The following is a 22,255-nucleotide window of genomic DNA, read 5'->3' on the forward strand; positions in this document are numbered from 1 at the left end:
CTGACTGAGACAGACTACAATATTCTCACACCACAACGGGTCACAGTAAGGTTCATACCTCTCCACTTAGCATCCAGTGCTGGGCAGCATCTGACCCAGCTTATCTGGAAGAAGAGAGCAATGGCAAACACAGTGGAATAATGTATTCCAGTAGTACTCAAGCTGTCAAGTGTCAAAAATACAACAAAATGTTTTTCCTGCCTTTTTATTAGAAAGTAATGTCATCTTGTTAACAGCACAGAGAGGAAAAAAAATACAACACAAACCACCTGGGACAAAGAAAATTCTCTCCTCCAAGAACACTGCTTTCTTAGTTTCTTTCGGTTCTCTGCAGGAAGCCTGCAGACTCTAAGAAGGCCGTGATGGGGAGGTCCACATAGTTAAGAGATGTTTTGTGTTCTGGTATCAAAGTATGTTACTGGTTAAAAACACGGTGAAGAATCACTGCCTGATTTTCCACTCAACTGTCCACTGCAGCTACCAAAGTGTTGAAAAAAATGTACAAAATTATAGTATTGCATCTTGGCACTGCCTCTCCACCTTAGATGGACAAAACACCAATCAACAGTGAGATGAAGTTTCAAAGAGCAGACATTCACCACCTGGTAACTGGCTGTGGGTACTCCCAAGGGAGGGCCAGCAGCACATCAGCGTGGCTGTGGCTGAAAAGTTGGGCTACAGGAACCAACGTCCCAAAGCAAGATAATAAGAAAAGGAAATTTATATGCCAAATTTAACAGATTGATCTTAACACTGACTGCTTGGTGCAGGAAAATTGACAGACCATTTGAAATCTCTGCCTTGACTGGAAGCTCTTGTGTTTCAGATCTGCCACAGTACTCAGACCAAAACTGTCAGTTTCGATGAGCTGGGCAAGGTGAGGAGTGTTTCTCTGCCTCACTCTGCCAGGACATGACAGTCCAGCTATGGAAGGACCAAAGAGCACGGTCCTGGGTTACTGAGTAGTGGTCAGGCATGTGCTTCATGAGTTCAGCTGCTAGCGCTACCACTGTACTTTCCAACTGGCTTATATGCCATTAAAAAAAGAAATTAAAAAAGAAATCTAAAGAAAAACAGTGCCCATTCCAAAAAGGTGGGTCTCCAAGAAGGCCCAGTCAGCGTACCGCTCTGTTCAGTCCCCTATTTCCTCAAAACCACTGACCCAAAACTATACTAAGACCGTTCAGCGAGACCAGACTGCGTCGCAATGTGAAGATGCACGAGCTACTGGGAGTGAGGAAATGCAGAAGGACTGTCATTCCAGCAGCTTCTGGGACTGGACAAAACAACCGATTATCCAAAGCAGCTCTTTGCACATCGTGCCGCTGAGAAAATAAGAGCATACGTCCCCAAACACTGCTAACCAGACCGAGGTGAGGAAGGGCAGCGCTAGCAACAGTCAGCAGCAATGCCACTGGGGGTACACTCTCACCAAAGTGGAGAGGACATGCATATCCAGGGGCATTTGTCCCATGTCGAGGACAGGAGACTCTTTAAACAGCTATAAGTATGGAATGGCAAAGGGAAAGGGAAAGGGCCCGACAGCTTTAATAGTGTCGCTGGTAGGAACCCATAGGTTGCTGGGCTGAGGACCCTGCTCGCCCCTGGGCCACGGTTTGGCTCACTAGGTGGGAGAGTGCAGGACCACTCTGGATAAGGGTGTCCAAGGCTTTCTGTACACTAGGGTTGTCAAAGTTGATACCAGAAGATACTGGCCTTTGAGCGGGTACATTGCCAGGCGCAGGGAGGCGATTTTGGTGCTGACCATAGAGCGACTGAGCTTGTGGAGGAGCTCCAGGTCTTGGACCCGCATTTCTTGAAGTGCCTTGGAGAGCAGGAAGCTGCGTGCTTGGAGTCTGCAATCTCTGCTGAGCCTGATTTAGATTTCCAGCACTCATCTGTGCTGACCGGGCCTGACCGCTGGCCATGTTAGCAAAGTTCTGGTTCGGAGTGCCACCTGAAGAGCCTGCAGAAGCTGTAGAACTGCTGTTTGCTGCAGCAGCTGCTGCTGCCGCTGCCCCGCTGTTGAAGAGACTGAGGATTTTTGCTTGAAGCTCCTGCTGAGGATTAGAAGAGGACACTGGAACAGAAGGAGCAGAGACCAGAGGCTGCGAACCCTGATGAGCCTGAGAGCTTGGAAGGCTGGACTGACTACCCAGAGATGATCCTGAAGGTGCCCCCAAAGACTGTCTTGACATGGATGCTGGGAAAGAAAGGAAAGAGGGTTAAAGCTCTGCAAATGCCCTTGAGGGGCACCTAAACAAAACTTGTGAAACAGCTACCAAAGACACAAGCATCAATGAATACCCACCCTCTGAACAGGAGAGCTGCACAGCTCTGGGGAACCCAAACCACTCAGCAGAACTGATGCCTTTCCTGTAGCAGCCACACCAGTTATGGCAGTCCCATGGTTTCCCTGAGAGAATCCAGTATAGAAGTTCTTTCACATGAAAGATCTGAATCATCTCAGGACTCCCAAGGAGACGTGCGTCTCAATAATAAGAGGCACTGTGCGAGGAAGTTACGACACTAGGACTCCTCTGCAATCCCAGGACTGTTTTCCTGTCCCAGACCAGAGGGCCCACAGACCATATGATTAATAGCCTTGCCTGGGGCTGAGAAACCTACCCTGCAGAGAATCAGTGCTTCCCCTCAGTAACCGTTCCTTCCGGTCTCTCAAGTAATTAATTACTTTATCAGTCTCCTCAGCAGTTAGATAGCGATTGTCAGCCAGCAGGTTCAAGAGAGTCTGAATCCCCGGAGGGTGACCTCCTCTCACACCCTCCTCCATGGGGGGTGGGCGCTCCCGCTCCTGCAGAACAGCTTCATCTGCCATCTTGGCAGCCTGCCGGGCGATTTCCTCACGCTCCTTCTCCCGTGACTCTGTTTTGTAGCGCTCATAATTCCTTGCCACCAGCACCATGGCATCAGCTTGGGGCATGTTGCGGTGTTCTGCACAAGGAAAAGAAACGCTGTAAGTAAACCAAAGTGATGTTAACAGGAGGTGCCTTGCCTCACACACACAAGCACACCTCATTCAGCAGGCAGGCACTGTTCTGGAATTGCAAGCGAGGACTTGGGAAGCTTCCTAGGCACACAGTAACTGTTCAATTTCCTAGGCCAAGAGGAGGCTCAAGGCTATCGCCCAGCAAGGCCATCCTTTCTGTCCGTGGCTGAGGGCTCTGAGAAGATATCGTATCAGCCCAAGAAATGTCTTTCTTGCCTCTCACCCAATTAAAAGGGAAAGCAGCTCCCTCTGCACACATAAATTCTCTGTGCTCCAAGAAGAGACAGTTCCAGCCATTCTACTGCTAAACCCTTGGACAAATCCAAAACTTGCCTTCTGAAGGCTGCTAAAGTCTCCCAGAGGAGGACAGCGATGAGAGTACTTTTTGGTTCTGTACCGCCAATGCCTTAATATAGTCAGTGTGTATGCAGGAGATAGGGAGGAAAAAAGCACTGGCTCGATGTCACATTGCTATTTATGTTTACTATTCTGGGGCAATAAGCAGCAATCAAGTTCTTCTGTAATACAATGAATAATGGTCAATTCCAACGTTGGGTTTGTGGGTGGGTTTTTTTGCAGTTGCCTTTTAAAGTTTTTGAGGCCATTATTTCCACCTCACAAAGCACACACACAAACATTTCCCTGAACACAGATTTAAGCGGGAGATCAAAAAAGCCCTTACTTTCCCAAAGGTACCCAAAGCTCTGGGCGCTTTTCACACCTGCAGAACATCAAATCCTGCCACTTTTTTCCTCGTAACACGAAACTGGGGTTCATTTTAACATTGCTCTTTGCAGAATTTGTGAAAGAGTTCCCTGAAACTAATGTGAATGGAAAGGTGGCCACCTGCGGTTCAAGTGAGCACATTTAATCTCTAGGAAGAGCTGTGGATGAGCTAATGACTGGGCTCTTATCAGATGTGATACATCATTAGATGCAGTAAAGAAGAGAAGCTTTGGTGGGAAGATGGGTGTTAAACGAAAGGAGTTAAACCCAAGGGCAGTGGAAAGCCCAGTGAAGATGTATGTGAGCTGTATTTCTGCAGGAAATGAGGGAGCCCTCCTACCATATCTGCATCTGATGTTAAAGGAAACCAGGCTTCTTCAGTCAGTAAGCACACAAAAAACAGTGACTGTGCATTCAGAAGCTTACTCTCCCAGATGAACCTCACAAAACATTATCTGAGAACACAGTAAGGCAGAAATAACCTTCGAAAGCTCAACTGCGGTATGTGAACAGGCTTATGACCAGAGCAAAAGACTGCTTTCCAAGAGTACATTCTGACAAGACTTTTTTTAATACCTATACCCACCCTCACAACAACCAAGTCGCACCCTGAGATGGAAAGTGATGCACCAAGTGTAAATGGCAATAAAAAGGTGGAGCATGTACACCCAATCACTTTACAGTTCTATCTTTTCATAACTCTTCCCAGTTTCATGATCAGATCTTTACCTTGACTAAATACACTATACTTATTCTGTTTTCCTTAAATCACATTTGGTTTTAAAATCTGTCTTGTACTTTGTCACATTCCAAACATGCTTTCTTTGAGAGCAGCAAGTGATAAACTGAGGTTGGATTGGTACTACTCAGAAATCTACAAAGGCAATGCAGTCGTTTCTAGATCTGTGGTTCATGACTTGCCCTAAGATGCAAAGGCTGGTGATGTTAGGTGCTAAGAACACAGATGAGATTTCCTCTTGGCAGAAATTAGACAGTCCTTTTGACAAGGAACAAATAAAGTATTATGGAAGCTTGTAAATAATGATATTCATATTTATGACACGGTGTCAAGTAATTAGTAACTACTTATGTCACAGCAAGGATGAACTTTGTCCTGTGTGATTCTTCTTGAAAGAAAAGTGTTCTAAAGCAGCACTTCGGGCGGTTCAGAGTGACCACACAGCTACACAGCCTACTGAGACCTCAGTACCTTGTGGGGTGCCAAACATGATGTTAACAGTGCAAGAGCGGTGAACTTGATGCTGCTGGGTGATGACAATGGCAAAAGGAGACCCTCCTCTGCTCACATCGTCCAGGGCTTGCGTCAGTGACATCTCTGTGTTGAGGAAGATCAGGTCCACTACCATGCCCAGATCCCGCACCTTCCGCCCCACTGACTCCGCGTACTCCCTACCACAAAGCAAAGCCAGCAGAGTTTAACAAGTCAGTCACATACAGAAACAGAAACCCTGGCACATTCACCCTCTCCGTCATCTTAGATTTGCTTTTCTGATGGCTTGCCAAACTTCATAATGTTTAACAGGACAGCATTAAAGCAATCTCATTATAATAATACAAAAGCCCTTATTTTGATCTAAATCAGTCATTTCAGTTTAACTGAAATTACAAATCAAGCCTTAGCTTAGCTGAGAAACAGAGTGTTTGCAAAGGGATTTACACTATTATAAATTTGTTTACATACAAATGTGTTTAAACTGAACTCATTAAGTGAGGTAATTTATGCCTGCAGAGATCTAAGGGGTACACAGCAGAGCAGCCACCCTACAGAAGTCAGTTACTTGTGCTACATTCAGTATCTTAATTGTTGAAATGCACCTTATTCCTTATTGTCTTGCTCTTTTGTTCTACTAGCTGCTTTCTGCTCTAACCCAGCATCAACACAGCATCTATGGATCTACTGCTCCTGTATCCACTGTCCTGCAGATTTCCCATTCCAAGCACAAAGCATAGGTCACATGGCTGAGCTTAAAGTTTTCAAGTCTTTTTTTAAGCTTACTGTACTGAAAACTGCAATACTGACTGCATATGCATTCTGAGAAATTTAGTCTGTGTGCACCCACACCTTTGGAAAGAACTTCAATTTATCGTCCTTGGATGTCAACATTGTAATGGTGACTAAAACTGTTGCCCCCACCAACTGTCTTTTTAAGTATTTCTAAGTTACACTGATCGTGTAACTAAGTCATGTGGGAGTCATCTTACAACAGGTCTATAGTAGGTGACATCAATGTTTCAATACCCGAGACTTATTAACATGCTCTGGCTCTTAACATTTGTAGCTGTTACAGACCAAAACAATCCTTAGGATATTAAGCTGATCCTCTTGCACAAAAAAATTCTCCCTGTATCAAGTACAATAACTTGTGGTCTATTAGAATATCTTCCAAAGACTTTTAGTCACCAAGGGATAAAGAACCTAAAATTTCCTTTCAAGATTTGTTCCAGTAGGTAATCAACTTCATTAAAAGAAAACCACAGAAGTTTATTTCTAGTTTCACTGCTTCCCTTGTTCCAATTTCCTGTTCTGTCTTCTACCACCAGATCAGCACCAGCTCCTTCTGCCTCACAGATATAGCAAAGTTAAATAAAAGCAACTCTTGATCTTTTTTCCGAAGGGCTAAGGAGACAGAGCTTTAAATTTCCCCTTGACAAACATTTTCTTCAGACTCCAAGCCAGATCTATGATTTATTTACATATTTGCTACTCTTCAATATATTTATTTGTAAAGATACAGACATCAGACTGATGCCATCACTACAGCCTCCCTCCCACTGTACAGGGCGTAGGTGTACCTCCCTGTTCCCAACACAGCGCCTGCCCCATTAGCTCAGTAAGTGTTCAGACTGCCACAAGAGATTGCCCTGATTACTACTTACACATGCTTTTGATATTGTTCACGACTACGTTCAGCAGTGATTTTATATTTCTTGCACGTTGGATTAATGGTAACGACTGGTATCTGGCCTAGTAACTAATCTGATAGGAGCTCTGAAATGAACACCCCCAGGACTCCACCCTGACAACTGCTCTGTACTATCTGCTGGTTGGCACGTAATGATAAGTTCCATATTATTCAACCCATGAATAACAAATACAGACCACTATAACCTGTCATGATGGTAGACTGATACGAAGAGTAGGTAGAAAAGTATCAGGAGAAGGTATAGCGATAGGTGACAAGAAGGAAATAAAAGTAAAGCACAAGATACAACATTTCTCCGTCTCATCAACATATATTCCTAGAACAGCAACAGGAGCTTTAGCTTTCTGAGGGCTGTAAAGCCACATTCCACAAGAGCAACCTGTAAGACAAACAGCCTCAAGGCAGGACTAAGTTTAATTCCATTTTCTTCTACCATGTAATAATAAAATTGGTCATAACTATTTTCTTACTTTGTCTGTTTATTCACCACTATCACAGAACAATCCACAGGTCTCTCTGCATCAAAACGTCTCTTGATTTCCTCATAGTACTGACGATACAGCTCCTCTCGGCGCCTCTCCTCACGCTTCAGACGGTCTGAAAGCAAGCCACAGGGACAGAACAAATAATGTCCTTTGGACCTCCTCGGAGCACCACAGAATGCAACGCACTCAGCACTGCAGGCATCTCCCGCATCCTCCCAGAGGAAGGATGTGAATCTGCCCATTAAAACGTTACAGATGCTCACCTTCTGAATTTACTGGTGCTCTATCAAAATGCTCTTTGTAACGGTCATAGTAAGAGTCATCCTTCCGCCGATAGTAGTCTTCAAGGCGAAGGTAACGGTCATAAGCTTCATCTCGTCTGCAACATTTACAGAAGCAGCAAGGGTTTCCATGCTCCAGCACAATCTCAGGCAGTAATTTTGGCCAATGCATCACACACAGACCTTCCTCAAGTTTAATTTCTGAAGTACCCACCCGCTCCCCACAAGACACAAAGTAGGCACCCAGCTGTCCCCAGCCAGAGCAATTTCCTTATCTTAAATGCCTGACACTACTGAAACCAGTGCAGCCATTGAGGCAGGAATGCCATAAAAATGTTGGCAAATACAACCCCGCGAAGATTACCTGTACAAAGGGTCCCGAGGGTCTCTCATATCCCATGGATCCCTCATATCCCGTGGATCCCTCACATCTCGTGGATTTCTCATATCCCGTGGATCCCTGTATCGATCATACAGTGGCTCCCGTGGGTCACGAAGATCTCTAACATCACGAGGGTCCCGCAAGTCTCTTGGATCCCTGATATCCCGTGGGTCTCGCAGGTCCCGTGGGTCCCTGTGGTCTCTGGCGTCACGCATGTCTCTAGCTCGAATGTCTCGAGTGTCTCTGGAATCTCGCCCATTTCTACCATCCCTGCCATCTCTGGGGTCTCTCCGTGGGCTCCCCCGAAGAGGGGAGCGGTCACGTCTAGCATCTCGGCCATCCCCGTAGGCATATGGCTCTCTAAAGAAAACACCATGGAAACTCCATTAGACTGCTAACGATACGAGTACAGTTACCCCTAGATCTCTTACCTGAGGTGCCAAAGTGACCCTTCTCTCAGCAGCTGAATCCTCCCTCCTATCCCACAACAGCAAGAATTGCCCAAAAAACCCCTACTTATTGAAGCAGCCTGGAGAAGCTTCTTAATTCTAATGTTTATCATAGCCAAACAAGACCCAGAAAGCTCCTTAATGGAGCACCACTACAAGTGTAGAGCACCTATGAAAGAAGTGAACAGGCACCTCAGAAACCACCATTTCAAGGCCTCCAGCCTCCAACGTCAGCCACAGATCATCTATCAAACATGTTTTTGCAAATTCTTTGAGAGAATTCAAGGTGCTGTAGCCTAATACCCACAAATATGCAATAGCCAGGAGCATTCAAGGGATCCATTAAATTCACTAGTCAGTGACAGCAGAATACCTTAAATAATTTGTCATTGGCATGTGATTAAAAAAGGAGCTTGTTGTGACCAAAGACACTGTAGGTTCCGTATTGTGGTTGGGTTTGTGCTGCTAACAGAAAGCAATGATAGCTACCACTGTGTCCTGGATTTGAAGGTATAGTTTCCGTAGAAAGCCAGTCTTACATTTATGATGTCCCATGTTAAGAGGGTACTAAACCCAACCAGCACCACATCCTCAGCAGCAACAGGCTTCTCTGTCATATCTGAATGATCCACCTCATTCAGACTTTGTACTGCACTGTCTTCGGAGGCAAGGAAGAATAACATTCCAGTGTTCATCTTTTCCCAAAACAGCGGGGTTTTTTTCCAGGTCATATTTTGTTTTCCAGAAAAAAACATAACTTCACTGTTGTCTAAGCCAAACATTAAGAAAAATCTTGCAGAGAAACTACTGAGCTTCACATGTTTGGAATGTTCTTTCCCCAAGATACTGACAACCATTGGGGAAAAAAAAACCAGCTTTTTGAATCTTTTTATTTCCAAAACTTGACAGACTTCTAGAGTCCTCTACCAGCCTAATCTAGTTCATGAAATATAAGCAGAACATAAGTCAGCTTCCACTACAGTGCATTCACGTAGTAGTCACCTGGAGAGAACATTGGAAGCAGCGAGTCAGATGTGCCCAAGTTCAGTGTCAGGTAGAGCGGACAGTAAGGAGACGGATGTGCGGAGTCTGTGCATGGGCTTTGGTTGTTAGACACCCAGCTGTGCTGGGGGATACACAGGAGCACTGGCATTCTTTACTTTTACATCAGATACAAAACAGATCTTGGGACAAACTACAGAGTTGCCACCAAGAGCATAGACAGCTTTCTCCTGTAAAAGAAACACTGTATTTGCACACAAGTGTAAACTCCCTCAGCCTCTTGGACACACAAATCCGCTTTTTGTTTGTGACCTGTATTGAAACCACATCCCACAAGAGATACACATCATCACCCCCTTCCCCCCAACCTACAATGAACAATGGCAGAAGCTCAGGGGAATCTCCTGATTTGTTCTAATGGATATTGAGTAACTGATCTTTCTGTAGCTGTAAGACTATATAGCAAAACAGCCAGATGCAGTGTAATTGTTTGGCATATGACATTTATTCCAGCTGGAGTGGGGGTGACCAGAACAGGCCACACTCATCTGCAGAGACAAAGATCTGGAACGAACAACGCACAACTGCAACGAAGTACAGACGTGGCACGGGTCCCCTCTGCTCCTGCACCTGCATCGCTGCCCTGCTGCTTGCAGAGAGGCAGCAGCACAAAGGCACAGCAGCCTTCTGCTTCCGCACCTCTGTCACCACGGTCCGACTCCTGCAGCATCAGCACCGCTGCCCACATCTGCTCAGGACTCAGTACTGCTGGCCCAGCACCACCGCCTGCGGCGCAGCATGCGACTCTGCACCCGGCCATCAGCAGCCGTCGTTCACATGCCTGCAGCGTTGTCCAGAGTCCATTATCGGCAGCCGTGCCAAGGACTTGATGCCCACAACCTCATCGCCACCCATGCCCATGGTGCTGCTTGGGACCTGGTGCTAGTAACATGGGATGGCCACAGTGTCTGCAGTGCCAGCTGGAATCCAGTGCCTGTCACAGTGGCACCAAAGCCTTTGGCAGCTGTGGCGGTAGTCCAGTCCAGCACCGCTGCCCACAGCTCACTCACCTCCAGTGCTCCTTAGGGCCCGTGACATGGGCATCTGCTCTTGCACACATGCAGGATGACACAGGTTCCAATGCCCACAGCATCAGCACCTGCTGCTTGTCCGCTGCAGCGTGGTTCGAGGACCAATGCCCATGGCATAGGTGCCTGCCTCCCATACCCACAGTGCTGCCCGGCGCCTTCAGCGTTATGCACCTGTGGTGCCACTGAGGCCAAAGATGTGCCATCAGTGCCTGCTGGTCATATACTTGCAGTATTCTTGGGATCCTCATGCCAGCACTGAGCACACCTGACACGGCCCAGGCGCAAGGCTTGCCACATCTGTAACGGGAACCCCCAGCTGTGTGCCCAAAGCATTTCCTGGGCCTGACACCCACGTGCTGGTCTCTGCAAGTGCATTTGGCCCTGTGCAGGGCAAGTGTAGCACATACAAAAGACCTAGATGATGCCAAGAATTGCAGCTACTCATTCTCTGATTTTTTGGTGGTAGACATCTTGCACTTTTTCCTCATTTTTGGTAATTTAATGCGTCGAGTTAGTAGAGCACACCAGACACACAAGAGCTTCATTACCTTCAAGTCCAACAAGCAATACTCCTTTGTGTGGAAAGCTTTACAGCATAGGCATAGAAGATGCATGCCTCATACCAAACCATAACCACAGCACATCTTCGTGCGCTCCCTAGTAATGCCATGGAAAGGAGACTGAAGTTGCCTTCCTGTGACTGGACAGTCTGTGTCTTCACTTGCCTGTGACTTCACACACAGAGGATATGCAGGAGCTGCATAGGCTGTGCCTACCGAGAGGTGGGAAGGTACACATCACTCTAATCGCACAGAAGGGGACTGGTTCCAGGTACTGACAACGCAAACACGCATGCAGACAGGACACAGTGCAATAGAGATGTTTGCTCTGTCTTGTGCTTCGCTCACATGCTCTTTTCCAGACTCATTTCAGCATTGGAAGCTTTCAACTTCAGAAGAGGCAAGATCCCAAAGTCCTCTGCAGCATAGCACTGGGAATGCTACAGCCCCTCAGCGTTCTCTAGATATGCCTCGGCTTCTCTGATACTTGAGGCAGGAGCAAACGTCAGGTGTATTCTTCCTCACAAGTCTCTTACAACCTGTGCTGCAAAACATAACGCTTAGCTGTAGTAACAGCAGCAGACACGAGGTTTCCCTCGTGCCTCCTGAGGTGTCAGCACCAGAAGGGCTCTTGGCAGTGGAGTGGCCACGTCCCGACTGTCTCGCTTGAGCATCTCCGTTTGACTGGGGAGGTGGCGGTAGGGAAGAGACACAGACATTTAGCACAGGCCGCTGGGCTCATGCCCTAAAAGCCTGACCTTCCTAGTATAACTCACTGCTTCCAGGTACTTTACCTTCGTGCCGGACTGGACCTTGATGAAGCCTTATTCATATTTCTTCTTTCCACTGCTTTCTTAATATCTGTAAAGAATAATCAACCCATCTGTTCAATGCTATGGAACAAAAAAAAGATCATCAGCACAATTCAAATGAAAGCAACTTAAGCTCAACATCATCCAGATGGTACAAGAAAATCCATTCAGCAGAGAGACATTGTCACTTTGACAATTTTTTATTAAGTTTAGATAGTACAATGTAATGAAATTTTCATGGATTTCTCTGACTTCAAAATAGGGTGGACAGCTTGGGTGAAGTTTTAACCTTTTAGGTTCAGGCCTACATCCAGACTCTTCATTCCATAAGAGAACCTCTTTCTTCTGCAGTCTATGAGCGAGCAGAAAGCGACTCATGGACTCTAGGAGAAAAAGCAGAGTCTGAAAACCAACAAGAAAGGAAGCTGATGGCCAGCACAGTCTTAAGTTCACAGCCAGTCCTGTTCAATGGAGTATGCCGCTACCCTTGTTGAAAATAATCCAAGGGTTCTCAAGTGGCACATGCAACTGCCTTCCAAGGGACTGCTGCAGCGTTAAGTTGTACAGCCTCCACCACTGAGGAAACGGGATCCAAGGAGCCTGAAGCACAAGCACCTTATGAAGTCAACATGGTGCATTCAAAACACCACTGTTAACATGATGCAAACTGATGCAACAGATCAGCAATTTGAAAATTGGTTGGCTTCTGAGCATCTCCATGAAAAACACCATGAAGTGAAATACAAAGAAGTAAGAGAGCTGAAGAAACAGTCTTGTCCTCAACCAGAAAAAGCGAAGTTGCCCAGAACTGGCAGGGACCCATATTGTTCTACTGTGAAGCAACAAAGCCTTCCATAACAGCTGATTGAGGATGAAATAATGTACTTGAGGGGGGCAAGAACAAACAGAAATGACTTCAGATGTTTTACTCTGAGACCCCTTTAAGGAAAAGAACAAAACAAACCTAGCTCAGCTCTCAGCTCTCTGAGAATCTATCAACAATTAAAATGTCTCATTAGTTATTTACACTAACTACTTTCAAAGCTCTTGCAAGAGAATAAACATGCCACAATGTCCTTAGGCAGACTCAGTCTTAATATCTTCTGTACCTTCCCAAACTATCCTTCAATACTTTCAAGATTAAAATTAGAATTAAGGGATTAGTTCTAATTTTTGTTCTTCTTGTCAATCAAGAAGCAGCACGTTCTTTTTTTCTATTTGAAGGGGGAGAGAAGCAAGCACAATCTGAACATTAACTACAAATGCAGCATAACAATATCCACAGGACCGCAAAGCATTCTCTCCAGGATCAAATACAGCCACATTGCCTACTGTCACTGTGCTGGTTTTGGCTGGGATAGAGTTAATTTTCTTCATAGTAGCTGATATGGGGCTATGGTTTGGATTTGTGCTAAAAACGCTGTTTGTAACACAGGGATGTGTTAGTTATTGCTGAGCAGTGCTTACACAGAGTCAAGGCCTTTTCTGCTTTGCATGCCACCCCACCAGCAAGCAGACTGGGGCTACATAAGTTGCTGGGACCAGGGACACAGCCGGGACAGCTGACCTATGGGATTTTCCAGAATGTAGGACATCATGCTCAGTGTATAAGGCTGGGGGAAGCATGAGAAGGGTGGGGGGTGGGGGTGTGTGGATGTTCATCTTCCCAAGTAACCATTACACATGATAGAGCCCTGCTTTCCTGGAGATGGCTGAACACCTGCCTGCCAATAGAAGCAGTGAATAAATTCCTTGTTTTGCTTAGCTTGTGTGCACGGCTTTTGCTTTACCTGTTAAACTGTCTTTACCTCAACCCATGAGTTTTCTCACTTCTACTCTTCCGATTCTCTCCCCCAGCCCACTGTGAGGGGAGCGAGCAAGCAGCTGCATGGTGCTTAGTTGCCAGCTGGGGTTAAACCACGACAGTCACAAACTAAATTTGATGGACATTTAGTCCCTACATAGTTTTACTCATTAAAGATACAAAACCACTTCTATGCATTTGTGGAAGTATTAGTATAATGCAACATAGGAGCTAAACTCTCCCAAAGCCTTTTACCTTATTGTGTTATTAGCAATTTTATTTAATACTCAGACTGTAAAGCTGAAGCAACTGTTCTCCTTGCATTTATTTTTTTAGTTGAGATTTCTCCCCCCCCTCTTAAAGTCAAGTGTTATTTTTAAGCAAGACACTATCTGCTTTCTTTGGTTTAAGATTATTTTTATTTTCTGTTTTAAGATGCCATTGCAGAAACCTATTATGTTTTTTTACACTCAATACCATACATTTCTTTCAAATAAAAAAATATTTAAATCTGAACAAAAATATTTTACTATAAGAAAAAACACCTTTGACAGGGATCCTTCTCTTGTGCAAAATGAACAGATTTAATAACATTTTATTTAATGCCAACAGCATTTACACTTTAAGTATTTGAACACTGACAAAACTTCCAAGAAAAAAAAAAGTCTTCTGTCCTGTAGGATTTTGAGATGACAGGGTCACTGTAATCATACAGTGTAACTTTCTGAATAAACACAGGTGATAAAGAGTTTCTTGAATCACATTCCTACCTCAAGTGCAGCAGTGGCATTGAACTAGAGCTTATCTTTTAGCAAAACACCCAATTCCAATTTAAAAGTCTTCAGAGCACAGAAACCAACAAAGCTCCAATAAGTTATTCCAGAAGTAAATTACTTTGCTGTTAAAGAAAACTATTTATTTCCATTTAAGGACTTGTCATACCTATACCTACTAGATTAAAACTCACTTATCTCCAGGTCTGTCTGTAACACACAGATCACATCACTCCTTTATCTTGAGGCTTTTGCTAGGGCTTGTTCTTCAACTCTTTAAGCCTTCTTCAGGTTTTTCTGAGGCTTCTCCCATTTAGTATTATCCTTTTTGAACCAGGTATACCAGAACTGAACACAGTATTCCAGCAGCAAAACCCCACAGGTACCAAACCTCCCTACTTACAAATCTGTGTTTTGTACAGCTAAAGATGACAAAAGCACTCTCGCTGGGTGCAGACCTTCCCTTTTGGCTTTACTGAAAGCTGTTTTGCCTGCATCCAGCTTAGGAAGAAGTCCAGGTCATTTCACCATCGGTGACTCAATCTTCATTATTTCATTCTCTTTTTAAAACATGATTGTGTGTTTTCGTTCCAAGTGACTTACGAAAGCACTATATGGCCAGGAATCAATTTTTCCAGAACACCACTCAAAGCACTGAGCAATTCCATCTATGTTACACTGAGATTCATTTGAAATCCACTTAACCCTATGTTGTTTTTAATTGTTCTAGTTTCTTAATCAAATCAAACATCTTACAGGAGTCTTTTACATCAACACTGCTATTTTCAGCCACAAAGCTTGCAGTATCATAAGAATAAGTTAGTTTGACAAGATTTATTTTGACTGGGATTCATTAATTCCCTTCTCACTGAGTGTCAGGTGGAAGAATCCCTTTGTTATCAGGGGCTGATACCAGGCTCATCCTATTTACACTGCCTATCGGCACATCCACAGCGCTCTGCTAGGTCCCTGGAAACTCCCTAGTTTTCCAAGGCTTGTGGAAAAACAAAATTAATGGCCCAAGCAGGTCTTCCTTTCACTGAGCCTCATAGATGTTAATTTCTTGTCAGAGGTCTAGTTTTGGTAGCTGCTGTTTTACCTCTTTTATTTTGCTACTGAAATGGAAGTTATATTAAAAACACTTTCTGCCTCTTCAAAAATAGACAGCAGAAGCATTAACTGAAGACTACTAGGTGGTCCTTTCCAGTTTGAAATTTTATCATTTCCAGACAGTTACACCTTAGCTTCTAAAACAGCCACAGTTGTTCCTATTTAAGCTTCTAGACTTGGACATTGCTGCCATAATTTCTTCTTTTATCCTTCTACCCTCCTTGCCTATTTGCCTTGATTTCCATCTTCAGGCTCATATTTGTTACTGTATACACACCTTCCCACAAGTTATTATTTATTGCTCCTTTCATTCCTTTAAGTCAAACTGTTTCTTCAAATTAGCATAGGCTTACTGCAAAAGTAATTTTTTGGCTTGCACTTAATAGATTTCTAACCATTCATTTCTGTTTAAGTTTGCTCCCAGCATATTTAGCAGAATTATTTTCATCTTTATGACAATGGCCTTTTTAAAGTACCTAGTATTTATAGCACCACTTACAGATTGATTTCACATATGCAAAACCACCCATGTTAAGATTACTTATCTAACAAGCCGCTAAGTGCTGTGACCAATTCCTCTGAACCTGTCAAGATGAAGCCCAACCTTGTTTGACAAATATTTTTAAAACTATATGTATGAGGTTTCAATGACCACTTTCCAGGGCTTACATCTTGAACAGTTTCTTATACAGGGTAATAGAGCTTTTCAAATGCTAACACATAAAAATGAGTTCAGAGTAAGACCTAGGTAGCAAGATGAACCACACTGCAGATGAACCACAGAGCACTTGCAGCAAATAACTTAGAAAGCAAATACAAACCTAGTAAAAGTGATTTTAGACTAATATCAGGCAAGTTCCACATAGTGATCTTTCCAGAGAGCTTTAAAACAAAAGCACTCTTTCTACCAGAATGCATGCTGGGGTCAGTAGGAGAGCACGGATCAGTTTTCCTTACCTAATCTATACCCTTTATAAAGGCGACCCTTCTCACCGTCCAGAGCGGCCTGGACATCTTCTAGACGGTCATACTGCACGAACCCATAGCCATGGTACATGCTGAGGGCTGGAAAAGTTAACAGCAGGGCAAGACCAGTTACAACTAAGGGACAGTACTAACCCACACCCAGGCCATCACGTAACCCCACCAGATGAACAAGCAAAGGGGCTCTACCCAGAAATGACTATGCAAGTTTCTTGGGAAAATCAAATCTACCAGGATCAAAATGCAGAGCTTAAAGACTCTGAAGTGTATTTTATAGATCAACTTCCTTCTGACAAGGCAGTGACCAAATACAGCCCAGGAAGTGACCAAGATTTGGTTAAGAGACTACAAAGTCACTTGAAAGAGTATTGTAACATCACACAGCAACCCCAAAAGCTAAAACATAGCTGATATATAGGCATTACGTTTCAGCTGTACTGAAGAAATCGCTTTTTCAGAGGAAATACAGGCAGAGAAAATTATCATTAAAAGGTCACTTTTTAGGAACAACATTAGTCACTCCTCTCATCATCATCAAATAGCATTTGACAAGCATGAAATTTATATTTCTCACTGAATTCCCAGCCACAAAAAGGCATAAGATAATATACTAACCCCTGATTTTGCCATATTTTGAAAATATCTCTTCCATTTCTTCACGACTCATGTGGTCTGTGGGCAAATTGCCGACAAAAAGTCTTCTCTCTAAATCCTGAGGATTGGTGCTGTTAGTGAAGTCGCTCTGTTTGATGCTATTGCTCTTGCGTCCTCGAGCCATTTTGCTTTCGCTCCAAATCCAACTCTTCGCAAAAAAGAAAAACGGCCATGCATATAATTTCAATCCATGACATTAAAATTAAACTGGAACAAGATTAAACTTAACAGCTTTGCAGACTAGAAGCCAACTGGGTCTGCTTGACGCAAACTTCACTCCAGAGAAATCTTAATACAAGGGATACAGAGGTCTGGCAAGAACATATACCATAGCATTCTGGTTGAGCTTTTCTGTAACACTAAAAGGTAGTAAACCTAATCACTTTGCAGATAAGTTTTAATGGTTTAACTCTGAACTAATATACAAATAAAACTCATTTTCCACTAAAACATCTTAACTTTACGTTTTTCTATACACCCACTGTTGCCGTATCTATTTCTTCAGTCCACTGGTAAGAAGTGTTGAAATTTATGCAATATTTTAATAAGCAGAAAGGAAGCACTCATCGCAACATTGCATAACAGGACCCAAATATTTAAATACAGGCTCTGAATGAGATATCAGGAAGTACTGTTTAAATACTCTTAAGCGACCACACTGGATCACTTCACTAAACGTGAAATCTTAGCTTTCCAATACCAGAAAAGGCAGTTTCTCATTCATACCCCTATGAAACCGCATACCCTTGTCCCCATCAAGATGTCAGCTCCCACAGAAGACGGGTCCACAGCTGGGAATTTAACCACCCCCACGTAAATGCTATGCCGCTACCTCACCTCCCCCAACATGGCAAAAGTACACTTCCTTAACCCACACTATTGCACACAAAGCTGGAGCAGTCAGTGACATTTACTGCACAAACTTACCCAAAGAATTACAGCAAAAAAACCCAACAAACAAAAAAATCAACATAAACTCTACCAAGCTAACAAAAACACCCCACCAAATCCCACCCAGGATTCATACTTTCTGGTTTAAAAGTCACCATTACATAAAGCTTAAAAAAATTAAAACCACCAAAACTTCCAAGACAAACTTGAAAATGAAAGTTTGAAAACCATTTAATAAATTTGTCATACTTCTTAAACATTCATCTACACAAATGCAGGATGGGAATTTTCTCTTTATAGCATGCAAGAAACCTGGAAAAAGAAAGCTGATAAAATTGAGTATACCAACAGAAACTTCTCCTGTTAATCATGAGATGCCTACAGCCAACACCCTCCCTAACAGTAACCTATATTCATTACACCGTCAAATGTTCAGAAATATAAAATGGTTTTACATAAATACTTTTACAACACTTCACTGGCATGAAAAATACATCTACTCCAGATCTGAGATGTAAAATTCTGTTGTTGGTTTTGGTGGGTGTATTTGTTTGTTTGTTTAACATCAATCAACTTTACATTCATATCACTTTTCTCCTTCTTTTAGGAAACCCTGCAGGGACAGGAGGCAGAGAAAGCCTCCCAGTCTAATAAACTTTTAAAAAAGAACTGAACTGCCAGAACAGGGATGAAGGAAAAAAAACCCCAAACCAAATCAAACAAAAAGTCATTTCTTCTACCATACTCCCTTCAATCCTCCTGTAAGTTTGTCCACACACAGTTTTACCTTCCCCACCATAAGTACCAAATCTCATCCCATTTTTCTGTATGGAAGCACTGGATTTCTCTTCTATTCTACTATTGCAGCTCAAGTTCTCATCAGTTGAGGGGAAAGAAGTTTTCAAAATTCTCCCAAAACAATTAAGTGGCTATAAAACATGGAAAGACTCATCTAGTCCAAGTTCACATTCAGAGCAGGGTTGGATCCAGTTGTCACAGCCTTCTCCAGCCAGGCTCTGAGCACTACCAGGGACAGAGACTTGGAGCCCCTGTGAGCACCTGCTCAGGCAGCAGGACCTGTGCGTATGGTCTCCAGACGTCAGGTATACACACAGCAAACAGACATCAACAAGACCCATTAACTGCTGCTGGTGGGACATTTCACTTTCAGTACGAAAAGCAGTAAGAAACTCCCTTTTCTTCTTCTTAAGGGTAGAGATAGCAGGGGGTGGCTGGGGAAGAGGGTACAAGAGCTTTCCATATGAAAAAAGCCAGGGAGCTATTTTTCCATTTGGTCACTTTCAAAACAAAGCAATAAATCCCAAACACTCAGATGGGCTGAATTACTTAGAGAACTTTCACATAAGAGGATTTGCTGCCTCTCACCATTTTCCACTTGGTAGATTACATAGTTAAGGGCCATCTAGTAATCATAAGACCAGAATAAATGAATGTTGTCCCAGGTTTAGGCACGCTACACCAGGTGAATGACTAGTTTCCACATTAAGTCTTTTTCTACAAATGCAGCTATGCACCAGGGCAGCTTAAAGGTGCCAATCCCCTGCACAGAAACCGACTGCCAGGCCGAGCAGGTTCCTACCACAGGAGAGCCCACGTCAGCTCGTGTGCCAATAAATCCTCTGGAAATTAATTAAAGCCATGTTTCCCTAAAAAAAATCTTACATTAATAGCGCCACAGCTTCAGAAAGCGAGACACAGCTGAAGCAGGATATCGAAACTAACTCAGCACAAACGAAACGTGACACCGAAGTCTGCAAGAAGTTCCTGGGCGAGGCAGAAATAATAACACCAGCCACCACGGAAAGGAACGGTGCCGAGGAGCGGTGAGCTTCCCACCCAGCACCGGCCTGCGGCTCTCAGCACCTTGGAGCCAAGCCCCGCCGGGCAGCCACCCCTGCCGCGCTCCCGGGAGCCAGGCCCGGGGCCAGGGGGTCCCTCAGGGCAGCGCTGGCACCCACTCGCCCTAGTCCTCTGCACCCAGGAGGACAAGCAGAGCAGCGCTGCACACAAGGAAAACGCTGACACGGAGAACGCTTACGCCTTCCTTCCCGGGGATCCCGCCGCTGCTGCTGCGGGAACGCGAGCCAGGCCTCTCCAGCCCCGGCAGCCCACGGCCCTTCTCGCCCGCTCTGCCCAGCGCCTTCCTCCAGCAGCGGCGGGGAACGCCGCACGACTGACGCTCCGCTGCCGGCCGCGCTCCTCGCACCGGCGGTGGGTGCTCCCGGGGGCTGCGCCCCCCGCGACAGCGACATCGCCCGCTGCGCCTCCGGACCGGGGAGCAGCCGCTCTTCGGCTCCGTTAAGCCTGCGCACCGGCCGGCCCCAGGCCGCCCCCGCGGGGGAAGCGGAGGAGCTCCAGCCAGCCCGCGCTCCCCACTGCCGCTTCCCGGCCGCGCCAGGCGGTGAGGCGGAGGCGCGGCCGGCCCGCCCGCAGGCCGCGGGGCACGCCCGGCGCGGCGGCCGGGAAGGACTCAACCCTCCGCCGTTCGTCTCGGAGTCGAACGCTCCGCGTGAAGCCGCGCCGGAGCCGCGGGGCCCCACCCGCCCCGCCCGCAGACTTACCGCCGCGCCGGGCCCGGTCCGCCTCAGGCCGCCGCCCGCCAGGACAAAGGCGCCAACCGCCGCTGCCGTACGGCGCCGTCGCAAGGAGGAGGAGGAGCGACGCCGGGACGGCGACGCTTCGCGCTTTACGGCGCGGCGCACTGACGTACCTCACGCCGCCATGCCTGCCGAGGCAAGGGTCCGGCGCGCTGAGCTGCGCGCCCTGCCTGGCTCCCGGCATGCCCCGCGAGCCGCAAGGCAGGCTGGGACTTGTAGTCCCGCCGAGGGCGGGCGGCCGTGGCCGCCGGGTGGCGCCACCAGACCCCGCGCGAGGCGAGGCGAGGCGAGGCGGGGCGGGGCGGGGCGGGGCGCGGTGGCCGGGATCGGGGTGCGCGGGCCCCTGCCGTTGCCGTCGTCCTTCTCCCCCCCCGCTGCCCAGCGCAAGGGTCGGGCTCCGCGGCTGAGGGCCAGGCCCTGCCCGCCGTGAGCGGGGCCCCGGGCTGCCGCCCCCAGCCGCGGGGTTCTGCCCCGCTGTGCGGGCACCGGGACCGGGGCTGGCTGCGCGGACCGGAGGCCCCCGCCGCGGCCCCCTCGCCTCAGCAAGCTCCTGCCGGGCGGGGAGCACCGGGCCCCGCCGCCCCCGCGCCGCTCGGGGCCGGGAGCGGAGCGCGCTCGCGGCCAGGAGCCGCAAACACGTTCCTCCTGCACGGCCGGTTCCCCGGGGCTGCGGGGACTTCCCGGGCCAGGCCCGTGGGAGCCGGGCCCTGAAATCCCCTCCCCACCTTTGCCTCCTCTCTCTGCCCTCGAGACTCCCCTGGGACCCTTCGCACTCTCCACTGAGTCAGTTTTGGGAAGTGACGGCAGGCTGGGGGAATCCAGAGCACGCGGTTCCCGCCGCTGCCTGCCCTGCCGTCGCCCTCGGGGAAGCACGCTGCCCTCCCCTCCCACTGGCCGCCACGCTGGAGCCGGAGCAACCTGGTGAAGGCCGCAGCTGGCCGGCGGCACGTGGCTGGCAGCCTCCAAGCCGGGGCTGGGGCAGTGACTGTGGCCCGGAAGGCTGTCGCTGCTGCGCGGCCACGCAGGTATCGCTGTAGCGCGGGCACAGTGTGGCGGTGGCGGCGCGGCGAGTGGCCGGGGCACCGAGGGACGCTGAGAAGCCGCTGCCTCTGCCTGGCTGCACACCGTGAGGGAAAGGGGAGTCCAGGGAAAGTCTCCAGAGTGGGCAGGGGAGCCTGGAACTTCCCCGGGGACGGCTTGGGGACTCCTCCGAGGGAACTGAGCCAGAAACCAGTGGCCGGCCAGAGGCAAAGCCAGGCCTCCAGCGCTTTTGCCCCCTTCCCGTTTCTGGGCTGACGTATTTGTGGGGACTCCGAACAGAGGCCAGGGCCTGCGGGCAGCAATGAGGGGCTCTCCAGGGCCATGGCTCTGAGTTACCGTTGGGAAAATGGAAGTGAAACCTCGAACTTCTGCCTCAGGAGTGAGCTGCCGGGGCCAGAACGAACGTTTTCCTCTCACCGTGGCCCACATCTGACTCCTGCCCCTGCCTGCACCTCCTTCACCCCGGGAAGGCGCAGGCAAGGCAGCGGCTCCATGGGGCTGGCTGGACACAGCTTCCCACCTCCAGCGGCAGCAAGACAGCCACACAGAGCCACCCCACAGGGACCCCCGGACCCAGCGGCTCTGCCGACACTCCGGGCGGCGGGCGTGGAGGGGAGGGGCGGGGGACGACGCCCGGGCG

General features: G+C 47.2%; 1 protein-coding gene across 8 annotated transcripts; it reads right to left on the bottom strand.

Annotated features, from left to right (window-relative positions):
* Nucleotides 1–189: 189 nt before the first annotated feature.
* NCOA5 (nuclear receptor coactivator 5) lies at nucleotides 190–20,614 on the bottom strand. 8 transcript variants are annotated; one of them, XM_049816378.1, is made up of 10 exons: nucleotides 20,539–20,614; nucleotides 17,027–17,213; nucleotides 16,385–16,492; nucleotides 11,723–11,789; nucleotides 7,809–8,186; nucleotides 7,427–7,542; nucleotides 7,149–7,275; nucleotides 4,944–5,143; nucleotides 2,629–2,952; nucleotides 190–2,203 (listed from the first exon to the last, which is right to left on the bottom strand). In XM_049816378.1, the coding sequence occupies exons 2-10, from the start codon at nucleotides 17,187–17,189 to the stop codon at nucleotides 1,548–1,550; spliced, it is 2,139 nt and encodes a 712-aa protein (XP_049672335.1). In that variant the 5' UTR covers nucleotides 17,190–17,213; nucleotides 20,539–20,614; the 3' UTR covers nucleotides 190–1,547. The 8 variants fall into 8 exon arrangements, with proteins under 8 accessions (XP_049672335.1, XP_049672336.1, XP_049672340.1 ...); XM_049816379.1 differs by lacking the exons at nucleotides 16,385–16,492; nucleotides 17,027–17,213 and having other exon boundaries at nucleotides 20,539–20,610; XM_049816383.1 differs by lacking the exons at nucleotides 16,385–16,492; nucleotides 17,027–17,213; nucleotides 20,539–20,614 and adding an exon at nucleotides 9,278–11,467.
* Between the last annotated feature and the right edge of the window lie 1,641 nt (nucleotides 20,615–22,255).

Source organism: Accipiter gentilis, chromosome 14, assembly GCF_929443795.1.
Source record: "Accipiter gentilis chromosome 14, bAccGen1.1, whole genome shotgun sequence".
Lineage (NCBI taxonomy): Eukaryota > Metazoa > Chordata > Aves > Accipitriformes > Accipitridae > Astur > Astur gentilis.

Coding starts and splice junctions, on each gene's coding strand:
- NCOA5 (XM_049816378.1), bottom strand. CDS start 17,189: ATGGCTCGAGGACGCAAGAGCAATAGCATCAAACAGAGCGACTTCACT. Junction 11,790..16,384: donor TTATAAAGGGTATAGATTAG/GTAAGGAAAACT, acceptor TATTCTTTACAG/ATATTAAGAAAGCAGTGGAA. Junction 7,276..7,426: donor AGCACCAGTAAATTCAGAAG/GTGAGCATCTGT, acceptor GCTTGCTTTCAG/ACCGTCTGAAGCGTGAGGAG.